Genomic DNA, 11,360 nt, shown 5'->3' with positions numbered 1-11,360 from the left:
GTCTATTTTTACCATGATTTACACGTTATCACCACACTCCATAAAACATGTTTTTCTTAATTATCCCATTCATAAATTGCAGACAACCGGCAATTAGTTACTGTTTTATTCACATCCACATATAGGTTAAATTCTCCAACTAGAAATTATAAAACTAGATGATTGGTTTTAAAAATAATTTTATTCATATCATAAAAATATCAATAAAAGTATAATTCTTTGGAAAATAGTACCAACACATTTATCAAATGTAATAAGTAATGTAATATAATTTATTTTAAGTATAAATAAGCTGTCTCCTAGATATGTCCTATTTTGTGATTACTTCTTGAGGTCTCCTTTTGAGCATGTCTAAGGATTATTAATTTTAATTAAATGCAGCAGTTCCCATTTTTTTTGTTTCTTTGCTTTGAGTTCAGGTCAGTCTCCAACTTTTATTTCTTTCAGTGATTTTGTTCTGAGGGCAACCATTTAAAACTGTACTTCTGCTCCTTAGACTATAAAGCATAATCTGGTCCCTTGATAGCTGCCAAAATCAAACATTGTAAACCCAGCTACATGTGAGAAACTTGGCCAACTTGCTGTCCAACGTCAAATTTTCAAATGAGAATTTGAAATTCTGATTTCCTCCAGAAATCAGAATTTTTCATTTGAAAGTCTGATTCCTCCAGTCAGGTCAACCTCCAGGTCCACTGAGTTATGGAAGACAACTTCAGAAAAAGAGGAATCATGAGTAAGTAACATAGGAACAGCAGTTGGCCACTTCTTTATTTTTAATTCTCTGCTGATGTCAGAAGGATCAGAAATACGAAGGAGGAAGAGCAACTTGAGGAATCTAGGGAAACCCTATGGAATGCTATTTTCATTACCTCAATCAAATTCTAAGGACAGCTACTGTTTAGTAATACACAATTAAAACTTATCTCATTTTAAATGAGAACTTTCTCATATTTTATAAATGAGTTTAGCATAAAGCCATTAAGGAGATTATCAGTCCAATATGAACCAGTAGGATGTGACTCTCTAAAGCAACCTGTCCCTCTCCAACGTGACTATTGCTTTGAGGTGTATAAGTCATTCATCTTACATGTCAGCAGATATTAGTTTTGGATAGATCTACTTTCTCCAGAACCTGATGGAGAAGTGGGAAAGCAACAGAGGAGAGCACAATGAAAGATGTGATACTGGGTAAACCCCAGTAATTTTTCCATCATTCTCATATTGGTATATATACCAGCATACTACCCACACATTAGCATCAGATTGCTTTTGACAGCAACACAAAACCTTCTAGTGTTGCATCAGATGAAGTCTCTGAAGTTGACCTGACATTGGACATATTCTTTTTCCAGAAGCATTTTGACTGGTGTGTACGCCTATACACACCAGTTAATAGCACAGAGCCAGACTAATGATGGAAAAAGAGCACCCGAGACAGGAAATCTGGGTTCTAGCTCAGACCTTTATCATTCAGGTCATCCCCTAGGCCTTGATGTCCTTGTCATTAGTGAGACAAGTATTTTCCGAATGTCTCTTCCAGGCCTGAACAATTCTTTGACCAAGGCTACCAGAGCTACTTATGTCCCCACCATATTCCTCTGGTCACTTTCTGCAGGGCCACTGAAATGAACAGGCTCCTAGAGAACAGATGCATGAAGTGCAAGGTGGGATAATCCTGGCCATCTGAGGAAATTCAAAGATGAGGTCAATCTAAGATGGAGGTGGGACCTGAGGAAACAAAAAAAATAAATAAATAAACGAATACTTGAAACCCTAAATTCCCAAAGAAGGAAAGCATTTTAAAACTTTATATTTTTTACCATAAAAGTCTCCCAAATTGAGGTGACGCTGTAGATACTACTATTCATGGCCAAAGAATATAAAAAGAAATCTAAATTATGGGAGAATTTCGAGAATTTTATTACATGAAATATCAGGCAAATATTAAGCACCAGCAATCATCAAGCAACCAAATGTTATTGATCAAGGTAATACTCTTCCACATATGAGGCAAATAGATGTATCAGTCATGGTTGTTCTCAATAAGCCTACAATTTAGTAAAGAATATAGGGAAGCCTGGGTGGCTCAGTGGTTGAGCACCTGCCTTTGGCCCAGGGCATGATCCTGGAGTCCTGGGATTGAGTCCCACATCGGGCTCCCTGTATGGAACCTGCTTCTCCCTCTGCCTGTCTCTGCGTCTCTCTATGTATCTCTCATGAATAAATAAAGTCTTAAAAAAATATATATATAAGGCATGGTACATGAAAATAACCCCAGGATGGAATGCTATGTACTAGAGATAGCATTACTCCAGTAGTTCAAAGGCAGCGCTGCTTGAACTGGACAAGATGGCCACGTAGAAGACCAGACCCGTGGCTTCAATATGAGGTACCAGCTGACTGAGCAAAGGACTATTAACAAGGAAAGTCAGGGAAGTTTTAGGTAATCGCAGAACTGAGGGAGACATCCTTGAAAGGGCCTCCTGAAGAAGTTGAAAAGAAGACATGATAGGAAATGAAGACTACTATGGGGGAAATGTGCCTAGGCTGCTATGGTGCCATGAAAGAAACTGGTCTTAATACCCAGTTTGAGTCCTGGCTTTGTTCCTTGCCTGCCTGACCTTAGGCAAACCATTCAACCTCTGGGAGGGAGCCTCAGGTTTCTCCTATAAAATGGAGATAAAGATCTTGCTCACAGAGATTTTTAGAAGACTAAAATGAAATGTTTTTGTAAAACATTACCTATTATATAAGTCTCAGATGTTCTATTTCATTTCCTTTTATTTTTTAAAGGTAATTGCAGACTCTCATTTCTTAGCTTTTTCACCCTAGCTTCATAAGTCAAAAAGGAAACTGTTGGGATCCCTGGGTGGCGCAGTGGTTTAGCGCCTGCCTTTGGCCCAGGGCGCAATCTTGAAGACCCGGGATCGAGTCCCACGTCGGGCTCCCAGTGCATGGAGCCTGCTTCTCCCTCTGCCCGTGTCTCTGCCTCTCTCTCTCTCTCTCTCTCTCTCTCTCTCTCTCTCTCTCTCTGACTATCATAAATAAATAAAAAACATTTAAAAAAATAAAGGAACTGTTTATGGAGACTATAAACCACCCTGGACCTAGTATCAGTCTCTTGGATTCCAATGTTTCTCTTGCATGAAAAGGCCTGGGTAGTTTAGAATAACACAAAATTGATATAAGTTAATAGTGTGACTCAAAAAAACTGCTGCTATGTTAGGCTTCCTTAACAGAACATTTCAGATCTCAGTAATTATCCTATGGTATGTAGAATTAGACCATATCTATAAAGTTTTGGACTCCCATTTATTGACATCTAGGGTGTTCACATAAGGCTTCTGGAAACTACCATGTGGAGAGTAGTTCAAAGAACTGAGAATGTTTATACTGAAGAGATCAACTGAAATATGGAAAGTTAAAAGTCTTGAAACTTTTCCTATAGGCATTGGGGTCTCTTCTGAGTTTTTGAGTGGGAAAATAATGTGGAGAAGGGATTCTTTATGAAATTTGCCTATTACTGGTTTAGTAGGATGACTCTGTTTGTAAGAGGCAGAGAGAACAATGAGGACATTACTGAGGTGGTACAGAGTGACCAGTAAGTGACCCTAATCTGTGTCCATCAGTAGTGAGGGATACAGGGGGAAAAGGAATGATCAGAATAAGCAGCTGGGCCACGAATATTACTTCAAGATGAATTTATGGTAGTGTTTTATAGATAAGGACAGACACTGAGTTGACTGAGAGGAAGAGGACATTTCAACATGGTGGAATGGCAGAGCAAAGCGAGAGGTTATAATCCTCTGTGGGGAGAAAGGAGAGATCTCAATCATCTGTGTAGAGTAACCTGAACTAGGTTTTTGAGAAGGTGCGGTAGTAGGTAAAAGTTTAATCTGGTGCTGAGAGGAAGAAAACACTGTGCCTCATTATATCCCACCCAGGTAGAGAAGAGCTAGAGGTTACCTCCAGATGTTCTGCTCATACAGATGCTTGGGCAGATCCTATGTTTATAGGGGACATCTTTTCCAGGTCCATGTCCTCTTCGTTCCTATTTCTCTGTCTCCATCTTGAAACAGATCCTTGAAGACACGCACAAACAATAAAGATTTAGATAGGTGAGTTTCCCCAAAATTGTGCCCGTATATTTCAGCAAGCTTTCACTGGCTTAGAACTTGATCAGTGGTTCTTAAACCAGGAAGATTTCTTTTTTTCTTTTTTCTTTTTTCTTTTTTTTACCAGGGAGATTTCTATCTGTGCCCAGCACCCACCCCATCCTGGGACATTTGTAATGTAATAGAGACATTTTTAGTTGTCATAACTGAGGCAGGGGTGCTATTGGCATATAGTGAGTAGAGCCCAGAAATGCTGCTAAATAAACTACAATGCACTGATTAGAACCCTAAACAAAGACTTACCTGGTCCCAAAAGTCAGTAGTGTTAAGAGTAAAAAATCTAGTTCGATGGGTAAGGCTGGGCAGTCTGTATCAAAAACATCCTTAAACCACCAGACCTCTTTACCCTACCTGTGGGGGTGGGTTGTTGGTAGCAAAGAGTTTTAGTGACTTCCCTGTGCTTTGACAGTTTTTGTGCAGAAGTTTGGGGAAATCAGCTGATGGTGGTCTTCCAGTTTTCTTTGTTCAATGTACATGATTTCTACTCCAAGAAAGGTTGGTGCCCCTTCGTGGTGACTATGACCTCAGCTCTGGCCTATCAGTTCCTCTTCATTTAAGTACAGAGATAGAGGGTAGCATATGTGTAAGGCCAAAAATTTAAACTTGTAGGGAATACATCCTAGATATCTCTTCTTTCCTCAGCCACTCCTTATCTTATCCAAAAATGTATTCTGAGGAATTGAGAATTGGTAAAATCACTTGTGGCCATGTAATTTCTCAGTGGCATCAGTGCATCTTCGAGATGCTGATTTTCTCACTGATTTTCTCCTTCGAGAAAATGATTCTTGACCTCAAATCTTGTTGTTCTGACTTTCCTCCACTTGAAAATCAAATATTAGAATACCATCTTGTCGTTCTGACTTTCCTCCACTTGAAAATCAAGTATTAGAATACCACTTTGCATCAGAAGTGTTTTCAAATTAGTTTCCAAGCCCCAGCGCCTCCAAGAAAATATAAAGTTAGGGGGAAAAAATGGACTCAAGTAGAATGTGTCTTGGGGGCATTGAGTCATTGTTAGTCACTCCGGTGCCTAGGAGAGAATTGGACATATAGTAGGTGTCCTTGAAATGCCTGTCCAGTGAATGAGTAGAACTTGGTGAGACAAGTAAAAAAGACACTAAAACCTCAGAGAAGTGCTGACACATACCAATAGAATTTGGGCTTCCAGAAATTGAGGTCAGAATGATAGCACGATAGTACTTACTGTGGGCTAGGCAGCCTCCTGTAATGGCAGTGATCACAGCAATCACACCACTCACTACTAAGATCAGGATGACCCAGAGCTGTTGCTGGTTATTGGGAGGGTGTGGCTCGACTGCTGAGGGAAAAGAACAGTGTCAGCTCTAACGTGTTTCCAGCTACCGTATTCTATGCCTCTTATATTAACACAACTGTAGAGAGTATTTTTTTCACTTCTTTCTCTGCTCAGCCCTCCACTAGGCAGCTGCTAGCATTTTTCTTGCATAACTCTTTGATCAGACACATATTTATGGGCAACTAATATCCAATGTCAGATATCAAACGTGAAAAAGAAATTTTGAACTTTTGCATTTGCCCAATTAAGTTGGCATAAAAGAGATTCTAAGAAGATACTTTAGAAATATTCTTTTCTTGGGGCTGCTGGGTAGCTCAGTTGGTTAAGCTAAGCAGCTGGCTCTTGGTTTTCACTCCTGGGATCTTGGGGTCCTGGGATTGGGCCCCACATGGGACTCTGCACTCAGCAGGGAGTCTGCTTGAGGATTCTCTCCCTTTCCCTCTGCGCCTTCCCCTGCTCGTGTGTGCACTCTTTTTCTAAAATAAAAATGAAAAATAAATATTTTGTCTTGTATTTACATCTCACTTTTATAGTTGATATTACTATGTATTACTAATTATAGTGTGTATGTGTGTTAAAAGAATATAGTAAGAGAAAGGGAAAAGGCATGACAGAAAAATAAGATCTATCTAGAACATTATGTTATACCTTATTTTTCTCTCTGTCATGCCTTTTCCCTTTCTTTTAGTATATTCTTTTAACACACACACCATCCTTATAGTAGCTGCCTAAAGCTACAGGAGCTATTTTGCATTCATTTTCAGATGCACATTTAATTTTCACCATCCATCCTAAAGCTTCTGGAAAGATAGAAGAGGCCAACAAAGAACTAAGAGTAGATGTGGCTAAATGTTAGTGGGGTCAACCTGGAAGGGAGCTCTGCAAAACTGGCTCTCAGCTGTAGAGCACAGGGAATGGAGAGACCACAGGGGATACAAGGAAGGATGTAGGGGGAGAGTAGACAGGTATATGGGACTGCTGTCAGTTGCTCCTGATCGGGAGCAGCAGCTGCATTGTTTATTCTTCAACCGCTTTGAGGAATAGTTAGCAACAAACAGCATCTGAAGAAAGGGCCCCGGGCACAGACAGAATATTAGCAGCTCATCTTCTGATTTCTCTGGAATAGTTTACAAATAAATATTGAACATTTACTAACTTAAGCGCTTTTCATTTTTCTGACTACCAAGCTTTGAGGATAAATTTTGGTCTTTAGCTTGTTGGACTTCTCATCAGCATTTGGCCCAGCTGAAACTTCCTCCTCCTTAGACCTCGATGACAGCACTTTCTTCTGTTTCTGTTTGTTGTGACTCAGTTTTTTTCATAGGCTCTTCCTCTTCTTGTTCTTTAAATATTGCTGCTTCCCATGGTTCTGTCTGTGGTCCCATTCTCCTCTCGCTGGCCCCAAGCTTCTCGGGTGATGTCATCATCCACACCCAAAGTTTAAAATACCACCTGATTTCTAAATCCATATATCATATTTCTGATCTCATTTCTTTTTGTCCCCCTTAGACACATACATTTTATTTAAAATGCACACTTTAATTACAGATTGATTTACTTTAAATATTGCTCAGGCATTGTCACAAAGAAAGTACTGGGTTTGTTTCTTTACTTTTAAATTCTAGTTAGTTGATGTACAGTTCAACATTGATTTCAGGAATTGAGTTCAGTGGTTCATTGTTTACATATAACACCCAGTGCTCACCTTAATAACAATCACCCATCCAGGCCATCCCCCACCCTTCCTTCCATCAACCCTGTTTGTTCTCTGTAGTTCAGTCTCTCAGGATTTGTTTCCCTCTCTCTTTTCCCCCTCCCATATGTTCATCCATTTTGTTTCTTAAATTCCATATATAAGCGAAATCATATGGCATTTATCTTTCTCTGATTGACTTATTTCACTTAGCATAATACATTCTAGCTCCATCCATGTCATTGCAAATGGTAAGATTTCATTCTTTTTGATGAATGAGTAGTATTCAATGGAGTGTCATATATATATATATATATACTGCTATAAACATCGAGATGCATGTACTCCTTCAAATGTGCATTTTTGTATCCTTTGGGTAAATACCTAGCAGTGCAATTGCTAGATCATAGGGTAGTTTTATTTTTAGCTTTTTGAGGAACCTCTTACTGTTCTCCAGAGTGGCTGCACCAGTTTGCATCCCCACCAACAGTGTCAGAGGGTTCATTCCCCTACCCCCCATTCTTACAACATTTGTTGTCTCCTGTATTTTTGAACTCCAGGTTTGATTTTCTAGCTGCCAACTAGATGGATGGATGCCAGCATTTCCACCTGATTTAAAATGAACTCACTATATTCTTTCCAAAGCATATCTTCCATCTATATTCTCCCATTTCAGTGAACAGCAATACCATAGTTACCCAAATAAGAGTGAAGGGTTTCTATGGACTTTCTACTTTGTATTCAGGATACTCTGCAATTGGTTCCTTTCCCCAAAATCCCATGCAGCAGCTGCCTTAGTTTAGATTTTTTTCTTCTCTCCCACCTGGTTGTCTCCATTCTGGTCCCTTTGCCTCTGGTTTCTCTCTCTCTCTCTCTCTGTCCCCTGCCTCTGGTTTCTTGGGCTCTACTAACTCCTACACATTGTGCCACAGTGATTATTCTAAAATGCATATTTGACTTTAGTGCACCTCCCACTTAGAGACTAAGGAAAGTTTTTTTTTTTTTTTTCTTTTCCTCTAAAACACCACATTGCATGAAGGTGAGTGATCACCAGAAGTGGCCTCTACAGACCAGAATGACAAGGAGGCTATCGCTATTATACTGTGAGTCTAAAAGTGTCACAGGTTCTGACTCATTCCTGCCTTCCTCTCAGACGCCATTCTCCCATCCTCAAGCCTCCCTCAGCCTAGAAAGAGGATATATGTTTGAGAGAAAGAAGGAGGAACTAGTAGTGACAAACTGGCTCTGTCATGATGCCAACTAGAAACCTCATAACGCACCACAGAACGGACTCAGAATTCTAATTGCAGAGTTATGTGGGGACATCTGCACATACAGCATACTAGATACACCATGAGTAGGACTCCCTGATTCACTCCCTTCCACACACATGCATCTTCCAGTATATCAAGGGTTAACCAATTTGGCAGGCCCAGACTAAAAATATCATGGACCAAATCTGTTTTATTAATAAATTCGGGGTTTTTTAAGAGTGGTTATTTATATAAAGCTTTATATAAATATTTTTTTGAGAGAAAAGGCACACACGAGCAGGAGGAGGGAGGGAGAGGGAGAGAGAGTATCTTAAGCAGGCTCCACACTCAGCAGGAAGCTGGACACAGGACTCCATTTTACCACCCTGAGATCATGACCTGAGCTGAAATCAAGAGTCACGCTTGACTGACTGAGCCACCCAGGTGCCCCTATGTAAATATTTTTATGTGAATATATTTATATAAAGCTTTACTCACATGTCTGGTAACATTGCTATGAACTATACACCTAATTTTTGTTTATGCAGCCAGCTCTTGACCACCCACAAATGCATTATTTGCTTTAGACTCTAAATGATGCCTGCAGTTCAGTTGGTTAAGCATCTGACTCTTGGTTTTGGCTCAGGTCACAATCTCAGGGTGGTGAGATCTGAGATCGAGCCTCATGTCTGGCTCCACGCTGGGTGTGGTGCCTGCTTAAGATTCTCTCTCTTTCTGCCCCTCCCCACCCCTCAAAAAAAGGAAAAAAAAAAAGGTGCCTGTAGTTCAATTAATGAGATTTGAAGTATTTATATATTAAAGCTCTCTATCATACCTAGCAAGATGCTTGGTATCTGATAACTAATAAAGATTGAATGAACAAAGAAATGAATAAACCCATACACTTAATCATCTTTCCATTAACTGTTGTAAATGTAGGGCAAAGAGCTAGTATTTTTCATTAGACTGAAAAGGGATATTGTTCATCCTTAGCATGAGGGAAGAATTGAGAGAAGGCATATCAGGGAAAAGATTAAAGCTGGGTATCTAAATCATCTTTAAATAAGAGCTCCATTCTTTTTTTTTTTTTTTAATTTATTTATGATAGTCACAGAGAGAGAGAGAGAGAGAGAGAGAGGCAGAGACACAGGCTGAGGAAGAAGCAGGCTCCATGCACCGGGAGCCTGATGTGGGATTCGATCCCGGGTCTCCAGGATCACGCCCTGGGCCAAAGGCAGGCGCCAAACCGTTGCGCCACCCAGGGATCCCAAGAGCTCCATTCTTTTATTTGAATGGGCTACATTCTGTTTACTATAAGTTAGCAAACTACAGTACACAGGCCAAACCTGGCCTACTGCCTCTTTTTTAAAATAAAATTTTTCAAAAAATAAAAATAAAAAGAATAAAATAAAATTTTTCTGGAACACAGCCATATCCTTCATTTATGTCTTGTCTATTGCAGCTTCCATGCTATCACAGCAAAATTGAGTTTTTGCCGGAGACCATATGACCTACAAAGACTAAAGTATTTACTATCTGACCCTTTCATGAAAATATTTGCCAATTCCTATCCTAAAATATCATATACACTCATATTCCAAATATAATGTCCAAAATAAGATGATTGAAGCTGCTATTACTATTTTGTGTGCAAATCTCTACCTTACTCATGACAATCTAAAATTGATTAAATAATGATATATTAGTAAGGTGAAAATTAATGCTGAATTAATAAATGATATGATTCCAACCTCATTTTTATAAATTTTTTAGAACACATAAAAGATGACTGAAAGAAATGAGTTTGGGCTATTAATAAATCATGTCGGGCAGCCTGGGTGGCTCAGCGGTTTAGTGCCACCTTCAGCCCAGGGTGTGATCCTGGAGACCTGAGATTGAGTCCCACGTCAGGCTCCCTGCATGGAGCCTGCTTCTCCCTCTGCCTGTGTCTCTGCCTCTCTCTCTCTCTCTCTGTGTCTCTCATGAATAAATAAATAAAAATTTAAAAAATCATGTCAAAATTGTGTTTGTATTTGAACTAATTTCCCCAGGAAATTTATCTCATTACCAGCTGGAGAAAATAATGAACGAGTCCACTTCAAGATGGAAAGACCTAGAGCAAATCATTCACTAGAATAATCTGCTAGACCATCTAAAATATCTCTTCTACTACAAGTACAGATAAGAGGAAGACATGCTGTATATTATATATTATATATCCATGTGCCACTATATATAAAATTCAGTATATTGTTTATTACTATGTAGCCACAAAATGTGTTGTTAAGAGTGGGTCTGGGGGGTGGAGGAGAAGCCTGGTGGTCTTCATACAATCAGCCCCACAAGTTAGACACTTATTTCAAGTATCTGTGTTCCCCCATTTTGGGTTCAACATGCATAAATTGATATAAGCTCAACTTATTCCATTGTACATTTTCAAATGATTTCATCTCTTAGGCACAGAAAATTCTGTACATTTACTACCTGAAGGGCAAAGTATTTGGTCATGGTATTTGGGCAAAATGACCTCTATTTTCAGGCTTTGTCCTCAAGTAGTTTGTCATTTACCTTCTTTACCAGATTTGGTTCTGAATGAACCAGTAACTCTTTTTTTTTTTTTTTTAATTTATTCATGAGAGACAGAGAGAGAGGCAGAGACACAGGCAGAGGGAGAAGCAGGCTCCACGCAAGGAGCTCAATGTGGGACTTGATCCCGGGACTCCAGGATCAGGCCCTGAGCCGAAGGCAGACGCTCAACCGCTGAGCCACCCAGGCGTCCCTGAACCAGTAATTTCTAAAAGGCACATTCACCCACAAAAGGCAACAATTTGATGCCATGGGATGACGGGAAGGAGGTATCTAAAAAGAAAGTACCAAAACCCTGAGGGAAAGTCAAAAGAAGGACAAATTTTAGTGCTTTCAGT

At 39.6% G+C, this 11,360-nt stretch overlaps 1 protein-coding gene across 5 annotated transcripts in view; it reads right to left on the bottom strand.

Moving 5' to 3' along the window:
- Positions 1 to 1,595: 1,595 nt before the first annotated feature.
- Positions 1,596 to 11,360, bottom strand: part of CD80 (CD80 molecule) — a 30,070-nt gene continuing 20,305 nt past the window's right edge. For 3 of the 5 annotated variants that reach the window (XM_041761250.1, XM_041761239.1, XM_041761261.1), the window contains one exon: positions 4,063 to 5,493. In XM_041761250.1, coding sequence (XP_041617184.1) covers positions 5,135 to 5,493 — 359 coding nt within the window. In that variant the 3' untranslated portion in view covers positions 4,063 to 5,134. Of the gene's footprint in view, positions 1,729 to 3,966; positions 5,494 to 11,360 lie in introns of those variants that run through there. The other 2 variants (XM_041761280.1, XM_041761270.1) reach the window with 2 other exon arrangements.

The sequence above is a fragment of the Vulpes lagopus genome, chromosome 1 (genome assembly GCF_018345385.1).
Source record: "Vulpes lagopus strain Blue_001 chromosome 1, ASM1834538v1, whole genome shotgun sequence".
In the NCBI taxonomy this organism is placed as follows: domain Eukaryota; kingdom Metazoa; phylum Chordata; class Mammalia; order Carnivora; family Canidae; genus Vulpes; species Vulpes lagopus.
The sequence above is the reverse complement of the archived record's forward strand: the minus strand, read 5'-3'. Positions and strand labels throughout refer to the sequence as shown.